This window comes from Mus musculus, chromosome 3, assembly GCF_000001635.26.
Source record: "Mus musculus strain C57BL/6J chromosome 3, GRCm38.p6 C57BL/6J".
Classification (NCBI taxonomy): Eukaryota; Metazoa; Chordata; class Mammalia; order Rodentia; family Muridae; genus Mus; species Mus musculus.
Genome location: NC_000069.6, coordinates 93,460,294 through 93,479,174, shown reverse-complemented (window position 1 = coordinate 93,479,174; position 18,881 = coordinate 93,460,294). Strand labels below are relative to the sequence as shown.

Here is an 18,881-nt window from a genome sequence, read left to right as displayed (position 1 = left end):
TCCTTTCCTTCCTTTCCTTCCTTTCCTTCCTTTCTCTCTCTCTCTCTCTCTCTCTCTCTCTCTCTCTCTCTCTCTCTCTCTCTTTCTTTCTTTCTTTCTTTCTTATTAGATATTTTGTTCATTTACATTTCAAATGCTATCCCCAAAGTCCCCTATACCCTCCCTACTCCCCAACCCACCCACTCCTGCTTCCTGGCCCTGGCATTCCCCTGTACTGGGGCATATGATCTTCACAAGACCAAGGGCCTCTCCTCCCATTGATGACTGACTAGGCCATCCTCTGCTACATATGCAAGTAGAGACACAACTCTGGGGGAATGACACCGCAGATAAGAGCACTGACTACTCTTCCAGAGGTACAGAGTTCAATTCCCAGCAACGACAGCCACATTTCATCAGAGAGATGAGCAAGATTACATTTCTGTCTATTAGAATCCCTGACTTCCTGCACCTGTGAGTAAGAGCATCAGGAATGACGCCACTCTGAGTGGTGTGAATTTTCATGAGGATCAGTGGGGTAAGCAGAAGAGGTATTAGGTGTAATTATGAGGTGGTGCTGATTAGCTCTGGGGAACGGCCTGCCACATGCCCTATTGGAGTCTTTGATCAGGGGGTAGTATTCAGGACATTGGCATCTTCAACAGGCTTGTCAAAATCCCTGGAATCATTAGTGCTGTTACTGACTCTGCATGATGTCTCCTGAGGGAAGCTGGACTGGAAGGAAAGGCAGAAGTACCCTTTGCCATTAGAGTAATCTTCCATTTAGATGTATGGGTTTCAATACTGAATGTCCCACATCAATGAAGCCAAACAGGAATATGCTGGGGTAACCCCTACCTAGGGAGGCAAATCTCAGAAACTTAAGGAGATGGGCTGGAGCTTAGGCACCTTGTGGACAAGTCTTGGCTCAGGCTGCAAAATTCTAAGTGACCATGAGAAGTTACCTAACTTCTCTAGAATTCATATTGTCTTTCAGCAGACACAAGTGTGTTACTTCATAATATGAGGCTTAGGCATCTCTAAAAACAGGTTCCTTAGGTAATGTTCAGGGTTACTTGGTGAACTTGAGTTTTTATGCAACCTTTTTTTACATTTATTTTATTTTATGTGTGTGGATGTTTTGCCTGTATGTATGCATGTGCACCCTGTGTATGGTTGATGTGGTGCTCTTGAAAGTCAGAAGTGACTGCAGTGGGCTTGAGCAGCTTCCAGCTTCAAAAGCTTTGGGAGAGGATTCTCTTCCCCAAAGTGTTACAGCTCTATAAGACAAATGGCCCTTGATGAAATAACTCATGTGTGTTTTATTCCTTGTGGACAGGGTCTTATATAGATTTTAGGGTGGGTTGGTGTCTAAAAGCATATGCTTTCTATTGGCTTGATCTGAGATGTTGGGAATGCCTCATCTACATGTGGAGGGGTGTTGGGCGATGCCCCTATGTGACTGATTGTCACAGTCCTGTCCATGGGGTGTTGTGGTTACATGTTCCAGGACAGGAACCTGGTTGAGAGTAGATGAAACTTCTACCATCCTTAGGTATGAGAGTACTAGGATTTCTGAATCCACTCAGCCTTACCAAGTTTTTGTCTGGTGACATGGTTCCACTTGCCCCATAGATTGCATGACATTTACACAGGTGGCGCTATTATAAGAGAAGCTATGGAAGCACCTGGGGACACTTGAGTTGTTAAAGTAGTACAATAATTCATTTTCTCCAGTGCTTATAATCCATGTAGCTATGGAAATACCATTTAGAAAACAATTAGTAAGAAATATTATACAGTAGGTACTAATCTGAGTGGTATAGGCTGCGAGTGGATCAGTGTGAGATTATTAAAGGAGGTATGATTTAGTCCAGGGCTTTAATGACAAGCTACAGTTGGAAATAGAGAGGAAGGGGAAGAGAGATTCAGAGAGGCTGAGGCACAAGACTAAGAGGCATAGAAATGGGAGGAAGTAGCATTACTGCTAACTTGTGGTTGGCTCTCTGCAGGACTTTCCAGTTGTCTCATGCAGGGCTTGCATCCTTCATGAGGGTGAGGACCAAGACCTTCTTATTCATTTGAGCATGCCCATGTCTACCACAGTGCCTGGCATATAACCAGTGTTTGATAAATACACTTAAATGCATTCAATCCCATTAATGTCCATATAAACTTAGTAGGATAGAATCAAAGTAGTGGTTAAAGATAATTAGATGAGCAACCTTATGTTCTCAGAAAGATTTCTGCAGGAAGTCGTGGTTAATTGTAATTAGAGGGATATAATAGAGAGATTCTAGTCAATTTAGGCTTGATGTGGCACATGGAAAAGTACACGTTGTCGCTGAGAGTTCTTAAGTAGAGGGAGATAAAGAGACAAAGACAGTCTCTTGCAAAATTCAAGAGTGACTGAGTGGGGATGGATGTAGTGGGAACCTAACAAAGACAATGTTGAAATGATGCAGCCACTCATTTGCTTGCTCAACAAACACCCACTGAAACCGTAATAGATATCTGAGGTCAAACTCTAGGTCAGGAAGGAGAGTAAGATGCTCACATTGTAAATCTTGCCACCAAACACTCTATACACTGAGCGGGATGCTACGGCAAGCACACCCATAATTAGAACCCAGGAGAAAGTTAAAGGCAGAAACCTAAGTGAGGATTATGGACTGTGGGGAGATTAGATCTGTTGGGCAGGAGGAACCTCAAAGGGTCAAAGGGTTAAAGCAGTGCTTCTGACACTTCCCTCCTCACCACCCCCATGCTCTGTCCTCTTTCTCTTTATTACTGTGCTACCTGGAGCTCTCTCGTTTTATTTCTCCTTCTACTATTGTTTGAGTCTCCCTTCCCTTCCCACACTGTAAGCTCCAAGGTGAAAAGTTCCTATTTGCCCTAGTTTCAGTTATAAGCTTAATACTACACTGAGTATCTTGCACTACCATCTTTTTTTTTTTTTTTTAAGATTTCTTTTCAGTCATGTGTAGATGTCTGTGTCTGCATGTGGATATGCACCTGAGTTGCCAGACCTGAGGAGGCCAGAGTCATTGGATCTCCTGGAGCTGAAGTTACAGACAGTCGTGAACTACATAATGTGAGTCTTGGGAATTGAATTTGGGTCTTCTAAAAGAGAAGCAAGTGCTCTTGAGCACTGAGTCATCTCTTCAACTCTACACTCTGCATTTTATTTTATTTATTAAATATTTTCTTCATTTACATTTCAAATGCTATCCTGAAAGTCCCTTATTATCTCTCCCCCCCTGGCCCCGCCCTGATCCCCACCCCACCCACTCCTGCTTCCTGGCCCTTGCATTCCCCTGCACTGGGGCATATAATCTTCACAAGACCAAGGGCCTCTTCTCCCAATGATGGCCAACTAGGCCATCTTCTGCTACATATGCAGCTAGAGACACAAGCTCTGGGGATACTGGTTAGTTCATATTGTTGTTCCTCCTATAGGATTGCAGACCCCTTCTGCTCCTTGGGTACTTTTTCTGGCTCCTCCATTGGGGGCCCTGTGTTCCATCCAATAGATGACGGTGAGCATCCACTTCTGTATTTGCCAGGCACTGGCAGAGCCTCATGAGACAGCTATATCATGATCCTGTCAGCAAAATCTTGCTGGCATATGAAATAGTGTCTGCATTTGGTGGCTGTTTATGGGATGGATCTCCAGGTGGGGCAGTCTCTGGATGGTCCTTCCTTCCATATCAGCTCCAAACTTTGTCTCTGTAACTCCTTTCATGGGTATTTTGTTCCCCATTCTAAGGAGGAACGAAGTATCCACACTTTGGCCTTCCTTCTTCTTCAGTTTCATGTGTTTTGCAAATTGTATCTTGGGTAGTCTAAGTTTCTGGGTTAATATCAACTTATCAGTGAGTGCATATCATGTGTGTTCTTTTGTGATTGGGTTATCTCATTCAGGATGATATCCTCTAGATCCATCCATTTGCCTAAGGAATTTCATAAAATTATTGTTTTTAGTAGCTGAGTAGTACTCCATTGTGTAAATGTATCACATTTTCTGTATCTATTCCTCTGTTGAGGGACATCTGGGTTCTTTCAAGCTTCTGGCTATTATAAATAAGGCTGCTATGAACATAGTGGAGCATGTGTCCTTATTACAAATTGGAACATCTTCTGGGTATATGACCAGGAGAGGTATTGCTGGATCTTCCAGTAGTACTATGTTCAATTTTCTGAGGAACCTCCAGACTGATTTCCAGAGTGGTTGTACCAGCTTGTAATCCCACCAGCAATGGAGGAGTGTTCCTCTTTCACCACATCCTCGCCAGCATCTGCTGTCACCTGAATTTTTGATCTTAGCCATTCTGACTGGCACTCTGCATTTTAAAGAAATAAACATTTTAAAATGAATAAAGTGTCACTGAGGTTAGATCCCATAGGCAGCATTTAGATGTTTGGTAAAATGGAAGGGAGAAACACTAGTTTAGATATGTGAGGTCTTATATGTAATGAAGAAAAGATGATCTATCTGGAAGATGGATTTATAGAAAAACCTTATCAGAAGATATTGTGGTGAATTAGAAAGAAGGAAGAAACAAAGCAAATAATGATTTCAATATTTGTGTCTTTGGAATCTGACAGAATGAGGATTGAAGGAATGCAGAAGAAAAGAAACGGAGAGGACATCTGTAGAGTATGGAGGCAGTGGCTAGCAAATCACAGATGTGACAACTGTGAGCATTTGTTGGGTGGGCTTAATCATGTGGAGTCAGGGCTGAACAAGGCAGATTGAAAGTATGGGTGCAGAAGAGATGCTAATAACAAACATGGTGAGGGGTATGAAGGAGAAAGCTAAGAAAGAGAAAGAACCACAGTCTTAGAGACTGGAGGTGATAGACTCAAAAGAGACATGGAGAAAGAACATACAGAGAATATTTTTTACATTAAAAATTATTTATTCTGTGTGTGTGTGAGAGAGGGGGGTAGGGGAGGGAGGAAGACAGAGAATAGCAGTGTACACATGAAAGTCAGAAGACAGCTTGTAGGAGTTGTATCTCTCCTACTATCCCTAAGATGTGGGTCTCAGGGATTAAACTCAGGGAAAGAGGATTGGCAGCAGACACCTTTAAACATGAAGTCTTTTTACTATCCCTATTTGCATTGAATTTAAAGGCACAGTGTGCCATAAGAAATGTATATTGCTTCCCCAACCCCCTACATCATTAGGACATTTCTGTGCTCTCAGTTCCCAGAGCTCATGATCTATTTCTTCCCCTTACAGTACTTGGGCTGCATCGAAGTTCTGCGCTCAATGAGGTCAGAGAATATTTTTGGATAGGAGATTGACGGTTCCTGCTGCTGCAATGTCCAAAGCCATGGAGGTTATAGGTATTTAGATGTGCCAGGAGGAGGTGCAAGATAATACATACATAAATAAACATAATACATATGTATATGATATATTCCTTGGCATGGTACCCAAAACAATAAAGAGTAGGACACATGTATATTACATTTAGGAATATGTATAACCCTTCTTTATTATCTAAATAAAACCTCCTTATAAATGTCTTGAGTTTTTGTCATTTCACAGTATCTAGATACCACAAATTAGTCATTTTTCCAATGATAAGCATTTAGGTTATTTCTGCATGTGGCCATTTTTAATATACCACAGGGTAGAGTATCTATAGAAAATTACCAATTATAACCCTGGTTACTTCTTTGTGGTGCTACCTGAAAAATGTTTAAATACATGGTACATGTCATTGCAATTGCTTTCCTATAAGATAGCACTAACTTATACTCTCTCACTCAAATGGATAGTTTCTGTTTTCCCACACTTTGAACCTTACTGCTAGTGTATTAAAAACAAGAAAGAAAATTACTTTTATTAAGTTGATAAAAGAAAAAACAGGAAACTGGTTCACTAGTTAAAAGCACTGGCTGTTTTGTTCCCAGCACCCATAGTGTGTAGCTTACAACCACTTGTAACTCCAGTTCCAGGCTATCAATGTCTTCTTCTGGTCTTCAAGAGTATCCTCACACATGTAACAGACACACACAGATGTGCATACATAAGAAATCTTTATAAGGTAATACAATTATTTTAATGTGCTTTTCCATGGAGATTTCATATGTGTGAGTCAACTTTCAATTACTATAACAAATAACTTATGGAAAATGTTTCTTTTGGCTCATCATTTTCAGAGTATCAGTGCATGACCACATGGTGTTTCGCTTCTGGGCCTGTGCATGCCAATACATCACGGCAAGCACCTACATCAGGGCAAAGTGCTCGTGGTATAAGGCAAAGAGAGGGGAGACTAGAGTTTCACATCTTTGTTTTTACCATGTGGCACTTGGAGGAGCATTCCAGATCTAAACTGTAGCAAAATGAATATTGGCCATCAGTATAATCTCTCTCATGAATTTATTGTGATAAAGTTGCTGATAAACTTATGCTCTTGTGTGTGTGTGTGTGTGTGTGTGTGTGTGTGTGTGTGCGTGCGTTTATGGCAGGGTGTTATCTCTTGTCATTTGGTTATTTAAGATTGTTTTTATCAGGTAGGGTAATCTTTATATTTGAGGGTAGAATGTGAAGAACTAGGCGCTGGGAGCCAGCTCAGTTGTTACAGTGCCAGCCATATAAGCATGAGGATTGGAGCTAAGATCCCCAATACTCATGTGCAAAGCCAGAGCTGGCCCCTTACCTGTAATCCCACGAACTAACTAAGGAACAAAGATATAAGGCTCTTGGTCAGTCCCTGGGGACTCCTGGCCAGTCTAGCTAAACTGATGAGTCCCAGATTCAATCAGAGACCTTGACCTCTCAAAATAAGGAGAACAATTAAAGAACACATCCTATCTCTATCTGATCTCCATGTGTGTATAAACACCCTTACCTCCCTCCTCTCCAAAAAACAAAACAAACCAAAACAAAACCTCAGAAAAAGCCAAAAGTGGAGAGAGGTGGAGAAGGCATATTCTTGAATTTTAAGTTTCCTAAAAAATTACTTTTAAATTAAATTGAAAAAAATATTAGAGCAGAATGCCAAGAGAAGGAGGCTTCAGAAAACATTATAACTCTTCCTGGGCCATTGCTAAGATCAAGGGCATCATTCTCTAATTATCGTATTCAGAAGAAAACAAAAACCAAAATACAAGTAACTGATTGTGTTTGTTTCCGTTCAGTGTTTCCATGGGAAAATGGAAAATGAAGGAAGAAATGAACCAACAAAAGAAATTGATCATCAAGTTATTTAATTATCGAGTTTAATCCAAGTATCCATCAAGCCAAACAGATCAACATTCAGTAGACTCACTGGGCCTCCAAACTCTCTGCCTCTAGGGCTTTCCTGTTTTCTCTCCCTGCTGTGGCCTCCTGTACCTCCTCTCCCTCACTGGGCTCCACAGCTGCCCCTGGGCCTCCTTTGGTCCTTGAGCTCAGACCATCATGCAGACCATCTCTGGCAGACTGTTCCTGTCCCTCTGGGAGCTGCCCATCTTCTTGGATTGACAGCACTACTGCCTCCTGCTCTCTGCTGCTCTCACCTGGTGCTCCCTGCTTCTGGGGATCTGGGTTGTTAGTGTGACTTTCTTGCTTAGCATCTCCATGGTGGTCTATCTGACTCTGTGAATCCTCTGGTACATGTGGTTCAGCTATCTCTGAGCTGCTCTTACCTACCTCTGGAGCCAGGCTGTTGGGAATTTCACAAAAGCCCTCATCACTCTGTGTAAGTGATAACTCAGAATCTTCTCCCTCATTGTGGTCCTCCTTCCTGACCGGCTTGTCCTGAATCCTGGTGGCCCTGTGCTTTTTTCTTTGAGATTGCTTCTCAAGTGGTGCCAGCTCCTGGGACCTTTCTCTTGTTTCCAATGTCTCTTCAGCTGCAGGGCTGTTTTTGTTGATTTCAAATGCATATACTGTGTCTTCCTCACTGTGTCTTGCTTCTTTTCCTGAGACAGAATCTTCCTTAATTTCAGGGAGATTCTGATTTCCTTCTTCAGAACTTGGATCTTTTGCAGCAGAGTCCTTTTTGGCATCGTTTTCCCTCCATGATCCTGGAAATTCTTGACACTTCTCATCCTGTGTTTCAGCATCTGCTGTTGGGGATAGAGTTATTCTTTCATGTTCTTTCCACTCCCCCTCCTGTTCTCCTCTACTAGATGTTTCTGAAACATTTCTGCTCCGGCTTTGAACAGACTGGTCCCTTGTATTGTGTTCTCTTTCTTGTGCTGGCAATCCGTGGCTCTCAGCTACTTTAGCATCAGCTTTGGGCTCCTCTAAATTTGTTTCAGGTGGTATTCTGCCAGCATCCTTTCCAGTTTCTTGAGCCTCAGATAGTTTAGTATCATCCATAGGCTCAAAAATTTCCTGTGTTTGAGATGATTTCCTGGTAGCAGCTACTACTGACAAATCAGTGTTCTCTGACCCGGTGGCTTTGTCTCTTTTTTGCAGGAATGGATCTTGTGTTGTAGAAGTATGTTCCTCATCTTCAGTTGGCCTCTGAATCATATGGTCACTTATCTTGGTGTCACTTAGCCTCCTGGATGGTTTACTTCTTTCTCTTGGGATCTCCTGTGTTGGACTGGTGCTCTGTTTGGGTACTTCGACTACTGTATTTCTCTTAAATTGGACTCCATCATATTCAGTTGCTGGTACATTTTGTGCGACTTCCTGAGCATCTTCTTTTGGCTGTTGGTTCTCAGGGTCATTTGGCTCAGACACATTTCTTGGCAGGCTGTGGGTCTTAATGTCTTCACATGGGCTCACCATAGGCTCATCACCTACCTCACCTTCTTCATTGCTGGGCTGACCTGATGATGCCATTTCTGATGGAAATATGAGCCTTTCTTGAGTTGGCCCAACCCCTACTACCTGCTGAATGTTTCCACCAATTGCCCCCAAATCCACAGCATCTATCTTCTCTGATTTAGACATCAGTCTTGGTTCTGAATTTAGTAATGATATGTCAAAATAAGAGGGATTCAATAAGCTGAAGATTGCAAGAACAAATTCCTCAAAACTGATGGTACCATCTCTGTCAAAATTCAGAAGGTTCAACTTTCTCTCCACAGCATGAAAGACATGTGGCTGTATGTAAACACAAAGAAAACTAAGTTTATTCACAGGGGGTCATGTATTCTGAATATCTTCATGTTTCCTGAGAATCTTTTAAAAAAATTTTTTAACCTTATCTTTAAAAAAATTTTTTTAACCTTTTAACAGTGAAATAGCCTTAAACAGTGAGAACCCATTGATTCTGGGTCCATTTTTTCATCTCAGCACTAAGCCTAACACTAGCAATTACATCACATGTGTGCTGAGTTAGAAGCATAAGGTTGTGACTCGGTGCAGAGGTCTGCCTTGATGAAGCAACAGTTGCATAATGGTAACCTTCATTTCTTTGTATGACTGACTAAGCGATTTCATAGGAGAGGCAGCTGAGACTAGAAAGAGGAAAAAAATGTTCAAAGGTCGCTGAAAGCAGAGAGCTGGTTAGCCAAGTGCAAAGGGACAGATAGCCTTTGTGCTCATTCTGCTTGGGTTACAAAGTGGCAAGTGGGGGGAAGAGTGACCTGCTCACCTGAAGGAAGTCCCCAATTTCTCCCTCAAGGAGCTGTCTCAGCTCTGTGCGGGTCAGTGTTGCCTGGTTGCCGCCATCCTCAATGGCGTACTTGTGGAATATCTCAACGACACAGAAGACACCTCTCAGGAGCCTTGGCATCTTTGCAAACTCAGAAAGGGGCTACAAGAAAGAACAGGGTCTGGTAGGTATTAGAACAGACACTTTACTCTGTGCTGTGATAAACAGCAACACTCATGTGTTGTGGGAACACTCATGTGTTGTGTTGTCAAGAACAGAGGGGAAAAAAAGAAAGAAAAGAAAAGAATTCAAACCTAAGCATTAACACACACAAATGAAGCTGGGGGAGGGGGGAGTTAAACCTCTGAATCCCTCTGAGAGTGTCCATCTTTTTTCTTCTCACCTTGAGTCAGTCTAGCCTCATCTGCTAAGAAGGAGCATATAACTATCAAATTAATAAAGTTTTTGGAAGAAAGAGAAGTTATGTTCAGAAAACCAACCTTGTATAACACATTTTGATCAAATCACAATGTTCCAGAGAACTCAGTGATAATAAAAGTCCTGACCCTACCTCATTAGTCAGCATTTAAATTAATCTATCTTTACATTTTAATATAAATCTGAGTCCCATGACTTATTAAGTAGAATTTATGGTATACATTTTTATATTCTTTGAAAGACCACATCTTGGATGGCAGGACTCCCAGCATAACATTCTGAAAAGGGTTGGCTTCTCTCCGAGCCACCGGCACAGTCTCCACAAGTCTCTTGTATAAGCAAGGCAAGCAGCAACAGCAGAGCCCAGAGATACTGGAGCCTATGAGACTTACCTCGTTCAGGAGTGAGAGCAAGCGGAATGTGGGGCAATGTGGGGCAGCGGGCTGTGAGCCATGCAGGCACTGGGACCTTTTTATTGAGTCTCTAATTGCTTAGTTAGAAGGAGACACCCTCTGGGTGTAATGACCTGATTCATCACCACCAAACCCAGTCCTCCTCCTTCTCTGCCTTCAGCTCTCCCTGGGATGATTCCTCCTTTAGGTTGCTTCAGTTAAGCCTTATCAGATTCATTAAAAAGAAGAGGAAAGATCTCTTTTCCATGTACTGATAGCTTTGGGAGCTTATAGTTTTGAAAGTATTTCCAGGGCTTCAGGGTGGCAAAAGAGACTTGTTTTCGTCTAATCTTTCTGTTCTTAACCCGAGGACATAATTATATTTCTGGTTGACAAATCATAAGGCTGGCAGGGACCTCTGAAGTCATCTGATTCCTCCCTCTGCCTGCAGTCTGGCCTCTGATTGACCTAACCTTGAGGAAAGGGTGTCAATCATGTATTTAAAATGAAGCCCTGATTAATCATGGGACAAGGTTGAAGATACTGGTTGATTCAGCAGTTTTCATGTTCTGTTCTCCTTGCCCAAAGGCCAAGTGAGAAAAATATAATCTATTGTTAGATATACAAAACTTTGCTTTCACAAAACAATGCTATTTTTAAAATATGATTGGCATTTTTATCATTTAAGGAGATCAGACATGAACATCCACATTGCTGCCTTCCCTCTGTACTGGGGACAGGGAGTTACAGAAACTGAGGTAGGACAGAAATGAGTCTAAGATGCTCATTGGGAAGAATGTCTTTATTACCATACAGTTTTGGGTCCTTTTTTAGAAACATGCAGTTCTTTTACCTTCTTAGGTACATTAATTAAGAATGGTGTGTGCTCTGAGACATCTTTGTCTCCTTTCCAAAGTATGTAAGAAGCAGACAGATCAATATAAACAAGAGTAAAGGGCAAAGATGAAGTCAATGAAAAGCTGAAGATGGGAAGTTAGGGGAGACTGCAGAGACTAAAGGAGGAGATGTTATTTAACAAAACCGTTGTTCTGAGTTTCCTGGCAAGGTAAGGTACATGTTAACTAAAGGTGGGGGAAATTCCGCTCTGGTAGTTTGTATCGTCTAGCAGTTTCTCAGCACCCTGCTCCTCACAATGAAACACTGCTACCGAAAGTTAACATCAGCATGAGGTCAGTTTGGTTTTGATTAGTTAACATTCTATCTATACAAACTGTTTTTCAAACAGGACGTCAGATGCTGGTTTATTTAGCATTGACCATATTGTGTGTCCTTGCCTTGGAGTGTGATGGCCACTCTCATGAGAAGTGGTTGAAGGAACCTTGTACGTGTCTCAGTTGAAAACAAACAAACACACAAACTGGGTGGGGGTTACAAATAACTGTCTTCTAATAGCAGCCATGTCCATGGGTGTGGAGGAGAAAGGAATGTTCATGACATATCAGGCGCTTTGCACGGGCTATTTTAAGCCTGGGAGTACTTGTACATAGTTATTATCCTCTTAATAGATGGAGAAGTTAAGGCTCTTAATTGCTGAGCAACTTGTGTGTAGACGTGTGACCAGTAAAATGAAGTGCCAAGATTCAGGATCTAAATGTCTCCAGAGCATATGTCTCTGAGACCATAGACTTCCTACTAACTCAAAGCTCCCTGATCTGTGTAATACAGAGACTAATTTCATTAAAAAGAGTACAGATTACATGGCTCGAACTTTCTAGAAGCCAGACTTGAGTTCTTCTTAAGAACCTTTTAATGAATAGAGTTGCCTGACACTAAGTAGTACCTCTCCTAAAGCATGAGTTGGTGTTCTTGGATCTGTTCACAGAAAGGCTGAATCGTTGGAGAGAGCCCTGCCCTGGGAAAATTAAGTAGCTCACGAGGAAACACAAGACACCCACAATCAGTATTCAGCAAATTTAGTTAGCTAAGAGACAACACCACCAGCAGCCTCCTGTTGATGAGGTGTCAGATTCCAAAGACTAAATTGTTTACTGTTGCATGACATTGTGCCTTGCTCAGCCAGATGCCTTCTGGTTTATTTATTTTAACACTTACTTATATGTTTGTGTGCACAAACATACATGGTCTTTGGGTCCCCCAGAGTTGCAGTTCTGAACTACCTAATATGGGTGGTGGGTGTTGGAACTGAGATTTGCTCCTCTGCCAGAGCTGCAAGCTCTCTTAACCTCTAGCTTCCCAGCTCTTCCAGCGTTCAATGTCTATAGTTTGGTTGTTGTTTTGTTTTTTGTTTTGTTTTGTTTTGTTTTTGTTTTTTCGAGACAGGGTTTCTCTTTATAGCCCTGGCTGTCCTGGAACTCACTTTGTAGACCAGGCTGGCCTTGAACTCAGAAATCTGCCTGCCTCTGCCTCCCAAGTGCTGGAACTAAAGGCGAGTGCCACCACCGCCTGGCTCAATGTCTATGGTTTTATACTCTAGTTCCTATTCCAAAAGGCAAGGTTGCCCTTTGCCCTAACACTATAAGAGAAGGCTCCTGATTCCTTATACAGACCATTGTTCCAGTGTTTACTGAAAACCATGCTATCAATACTCATGCTATGAATGAAAGGTGACTTAGAGAATGAGATCAGAGCAGTAAGATTTCTCTGTCTTGTGTTTAAAAGTCTGTAGTACAATAAGCCACAGATACTGCTACCATGACCAAAATGAAGAGCTTGGTTGCCCCTTTTTGTCTTAAACAGATCTTTGGAATCATTCCTGAGTAATGTTCTCACCCCTCTAATTTTGTTTAAGTATGACATAGAAATGAGAAGGGGTGAGGATGAGGAGAGGGTGATTAAGTGGGGGAGAGCAGGGAGAGGGTGGGAAGATAAAGCTCAAGAACTATTTTTCGGAAAGGTCACAACTAAAGCTTGAATAAAAGCACCAAGTAAAACATATATGATAGCTACTTTGGAGAGAATAGCCAAAAAAAAATATATATATATAGTTTTAACTGATTACATGGAAATTTTGGCAATAAGTGAAAGTTTCAGCTGATTTTCACAATCTTATTTTATTTATCCAAAATGTAATGAGGATTTATTTCAGATTATGGTAGAATTCAGAATTTGGAGACAAGGTAGACACAAATGTGATGCATGGCTGTAAACAGACTTGTGCAAGAGATGTGTCTAAGTGGTCATTCTTCATCTTCCTCCATTTTATTTTATTATTTTGTGGAAGAATGTGGAATATATTACATGCATATTTGTAAATTTTACCAAGAGGTGATATTTTGGGTTTTTGTTTGTTTTTAGGATTTCATAAATGAGTACTAAAGTAGCACATCTCCTCTCCCTCCTCCATTTTTAAGCACATACCACAGACATGTGGGTGTTGACTATCTAACCTCCTTGGTAAAGTTTTTCCCTAGTAAATTATTAACTGAATCCTCCCAGAAGGAAGTAAAAATATTTTAGAGATTTATTTTAGATTCGTCGAACCAGAGATGAGAGATGGACTCTGCCTAGGTAAGTGAGAGCCAGAAATATGGTGCTCTATCGGTTTGTGTTGACCAACTTCTAGACTGACTGCGAGCTAGGATACCTAATACAGTCATGAACTTTCTGGGAAAATATGTTCCACTATGACATTTGAATGTGTGGAGGGACTCTGCAGCCAGCCAGCCAGCCAGCCAGCCAGCCAGCCAGCCACGTAATACTTGTTTATTGCAAACTTTTATTCAACCCTATCACAAATTTTGTGAAAACTAGCCTATGAATTCACACTAAGAGAAATCCATTATCATTTTATTGATTTAAATGGGCAAATAACAATATTTGCATATAGGAATTTTAGTACCATGAAAGATAGAGACCAGGATAGAAAAAACAGTTCTAGAGAAAACGGATATAATTCAGAAAACAGAAATGAAGTTTAAAAACTTCCGGTTAAAGATTGATTGCTCAATCATTGGAAAGATGGCTCAGTAGGTAAATGTTCACCTGCTACTTTAGATATAATTCAAAATAGTTAATTTTTACTATCAGAAGAACCATCTGAAAAATAGAACACAAATAGATGTTTGGGCTGGGAAGATGATGAAGCATCTTGCTATACAAGTATAAAAACGTAAGTTTTAATCCTCAGAGCCCACAAAAAGCTGAGAGGGGTGGCATGTGTCTATAATAGTAATGCTGCTGTGGTTACAGAGGGAGTCTCAGCTCAGAAGGCAACTAGCCTGCTGTCTGCTGTGACAAACAGCAAAGAGGCTGTGTGTGTCTCGAACAAGATGGAAGTTGAGAACTGACAGCTGAAGTTGTTTTATGAACTCCATGCACACAATGGTACATGTATACACACACACACAACACACACACACACACACACACACACACACACAGAGGCACAGAGACACAGAGAGACAGAGAGACAGAGGGAGGGACTCAGCCTTTCACCAAAGAATGGGCCTAGTGTGGAGCAGAACATTTATTTCATTCACTGTTTAATAAGATTTTGACTACTATGTAATATGTTGTCATTTACGTTCTGAATTGACTTAATAAAGTGATTTGTAATGTTAGGAAGGTTTAATTATAGAACACACAGGTAAACTGAGATTTATCAACTCTCCTCCTAATCGTTTTTTTTTCTTGTGAGCATCAAGGGCATCTTCCCAGCTGCCTTTGAATCACCTGGAAGAAGAGCTTAGCTACAGATTCTTACGGTAATGAGCTCTTCTTGAGTGTTGAGAAAGCAAGCCCACTTCAGTTAGAACAAGACCGACTGGGTTAAGCAGCTGTAGCACTTCCAGTTCACTCATCACCAGTGTTTACATCTTATTCTATGTGTTTCTTCTTGTTTTCCAGTTTATCAAACATTTTTTAAAATGTTCAGATATGTATGCAGTAGTCTGCCATATGGATGGATGTATGATAGTACATATAATTACCTACTTGTAGATACTTCTATTGTTTTCAAGTTTTTATTATTACTAGCTATGACATAATGCATATTTTGTGGGTCAATCTTTTTTTTTTTTTCCGAGACAGGGTTTCTCTGTGTAGTCCTGGCTGTCCTGGACCTCACTCTGTAGACCAGGCTGGCCTCAAACTCAGAAATCCACCTGCCTCTGCCTCTGCCTCCCGAGTGCTGGGATTAAAGGCATGTGCCATCACTGCCGGGCTTGTTGGTCAATCTTATACTCAAACTTTTAAAGTCAATGGCTCCTCCAAACAAGCCATTCTTATCGAGAACAACTTTGTAAATGAAATGATGGATGTTTGTTAGACATCTAACATCTAACACATTCTTTTATATTCAAATAGAAAAATGTTTGTGTGGGTAATGCAAGCACTTACTAGTATGTGTATATACATATATATGTATAATCAGTGTGTACAGTGTAGTTAGTTTAAGCTCACACTCCGTGAGCTTATCAGATGACTAAGGAATGACTTTGAATAAACAAATTAGGAACTCCATGGGGTCCAACTTTGAACTTAATTTGTTCTCTGACCTTCAGTAAATTTCTACAGTGAGAGTTTGATTACCTTAGCCATTCATGAGGAAAGGAGAGTAAATTATCTGGAATCATGGACTTTAGTGGGAAAGATATATGTCTTACAAAACAATTGTCTTCTAGTGTTTTATGTTGAATTAACACCTCAGTCACGGTTGTCTTGATCACTGTTGTGTACAAGGCCAGCTCACTGCCTCGAGCAGTTGTATTTAGCAAGTGTTTATTAAGGAAGACTATGGGAGAAAACTGGGCAGATTCCTACCATGAGATTTACTTTCTTGTAGATCTCTCATATGTTCATGACTATTGAACTAGACAATGGAATCTCCCTTATCCATGAACTCTCCACCTTACGCTTTACACTGGTTGTTTTTACTTTTCATGATTCCAAAGGCTAGGGTTATTATAAGGATACTGAGATTGAAAAGATTATTTAAATTGTTTCATGTTACATGAAGAAATTTGGATCTTTTTAAAAAATTACATGTTCATTTGTTTATTTATTTACTTAGTCTCTCTCATGTGTGTGTATGTGTGTATGTTTCTGTGTGTATGTCTGTGTGTATATGAACATGAGTGCATGACCATGCCACAACACTCATGTGGAAGTCAGAGAACCACTTGTAGAGTCTGTTCTTTGCTTCAACCATGCAAGTTTCAAGGATGAAACTCAGGTCATCAGACTTGGTGGACATGCCTGTACCACTTAGGCATCTTGCCCACCTATAAATCAGCTCTCCATTCATCTGAAAACTGAGTTTGTCTGCTGGATTTTGCTGTCACCTCCTTCCAGGACTGGTGAGATGAAGCTACCACAACAAAGTACTGTATACTTATAAACTTATAAAGCACTGTGGCTTATAAACAACAGGAATCTATGTATCATAGTTTGAGACTTTGAAGCCCCGAAACTGAAAGACCCACAACGTGAGGACTCCCCCACGTTCTGACTCAGGAGAGGCGACACCCCAAAATCACCCACAAGAAACGGGTCTTGCTGCAAATTGCAAGAGGATTTTTATTCAAGAGCACTCTTGGGCCCATGGTCATACACCACGCAGGGGTAGAGGACCGTGGTGCCCCAAGTAGCTGGATTAGGGGGTATTTAAAGGAAGAAACCACAACTTAAGGAGGTGGGAAGGGCGTTGTTGGAAAATACCAAAAATGCCAGTTAAGAGTCACAAGGAAGTGCAAAGTTACAAGAGTCACAAGGAATACCTGCTAAGTGTTAACTCTCAAGACAACTTCTAAGAGCCCCTAACAATAGCACATTTGCATTGCAGGTTCTGGGTGACTTTCTTTAAATGAGCACTCTTTGAACCCAGGAAGCGGGTGGGTGGAGGAATGTTGCTATCTGTTTTATGATTAGCATACCTTTACAAAGGCCACATTCCCAAGCCTGGGCCTAAAGGCCTAGAATTCTGTTTTTACGTTGTTATACTTTCAAAACCAGTTTTTCATATGATCAGATTCTGGCAAAGACTCCCTTTCTGATTCATCAATGGCATCTTTCCCCTGTCTTTACATTATATTGGTACTAGTTCCACTCAGAAGTACTGTACCTGTGCTGGTTAGTTTTATATCAACTTGACACAACCTAGAGTCATTTGAAGAGGGAATCTCAATTAAGAAAATGACTCCAAAATATCAGGGCTGTAGGCAAGCCAATAGGGTATTTTCTTAGTTAGTGATTTATGGGGGAGAGCTTAGCCCATTGCAGGTGGTGCCATTCCTGGGCTGGTGACCCTGGGTGCTACAAGAAAGCAAGCTGAGCAAGCCATGAAGAGAAAGCCAGTAAGCAGCACTTGTCCATGGTTTCTGCATTGGTTCCTGTCTCCAGGTTCCTGCCCTGTGTGAGTTCCTGTTCTGACCTCCTTCAGGATGAACAGAGATATGGAAGTGTAAGCCAAATAAAGTCTTTCCTCCCCAAGCTGCCTTTGGTTATGGTGTTTCATCACAGCAATAGTAATTCTAACTAGGGCAGCACCTTTGTGCTTTAACCACTTTCTATGGGCCTCACTTTCTATTACCATTGGCTGGAGAGTTAAGAATAAATTTTGAAGAGACACATTCAGTTCATTCCCTCAAAACTGTGAGGTCCTTAAATCTATTCTACTTTCCACCAATTACAGAGGTATTTGGAGAACCAGTTGGTGTTTTAAACTTTAAATAAGTACCTAAGGGTGGTGGTTCATATCTGTAATCTCAGCACGTGGGAGGCTGAGGCAGGAGGATTGTAAATTTTAGGATAATCTACAATGCATAGTAAGACTCAGCTCCAGAAACTAATAAATAAAATGAAACTATAAAAATCCCAACATAATCTGTAAGAAAAATAGCAGTGAAAATTAGTCTGATAATTTTATAGAGAATAATTATTTTAGAATGTGTTACCCTGGTCTTCTTTACTAGAAGCACCGCCACCTTGCCTGTATTTGGGGAGATGGCTTAGCTCAACAAAGCGCTAGCCTTGTTTGCAGGAAGACTTAGTAGGTTCAATCCCCAGAACCCACATAAAATAAAAGCTGGGCAAGGTGGTGGGCAATTGTAATCCCAGTGCTGGGATGGTTGAGATGCACAGATCTTTGGGTCTGTGGGCCAGCTTGGCATTACTAGGCAAACTACAGGTCAATGAGAGGCCCTGACTTTTAAAAAGGCCACAGTGCCAAAGGAATGACTCATGAGGTTGTTCTTTGGCCTTCATGCATGCATGTACACACGTGTACACACACACACACACACACGTGTACACACACACACACACACACACACACACACATTTTTAGAGTAAAATCCATTAGACAAGAATCCCATATCTTTCTTCCATCAGATTACAAACTTACTGGCATCCATTTATATTTTATGTTCCCTCCCAAAAGGGTACCAATTTAAGCCTAGTTTTTCCTTTCTCTATGGATTCTCTGTTCAGCCCGCTCAAAAAACTTGTTATATGGAGATTGGTGTAGTAGCACATGTCTGCAATCCCAGCACTTGGGAGGCAGAGACAGGAGGATCACCAGTTTGAGGTTGGAGAA

General features: G+C 41.2%; 1 protein-coding gene across 1 annotated transcript; it reads right to left on the bottom strand.

Annotated features, from left to right (window-relative positions):
* Positions 1 to 7,194: 7,194 nt before the first annotated feature.
* Positions 7,195 to 10,421, bottom strand: Tchhl1 (trichohyalin-like 1). The gene is made up of 3 exons (NM_027762.3): positions 10,367 to 10,421; positions 9,537 to 9,698; positions 7,195 to 9,043 (listed from the first exon to the last, which is right to left on the bottom strand). The coding sequence occupies exons 2-3, from the start codon at positions 9,675 to 9,677 to the stop codon at positions 7,268 to 7,270; spliced, it is 1,917 nt and encodes a 638-aa protein (NP_082038.2). The 5' UTR covers positions 9,678 to 9,698; positions 10,367 to 10,421; the 3' UTR covers positions 7,195 to 7,267.
* Between the last annotated feature and the right edge of the window lie 8,460 nt (positions 10,422 to 18,881).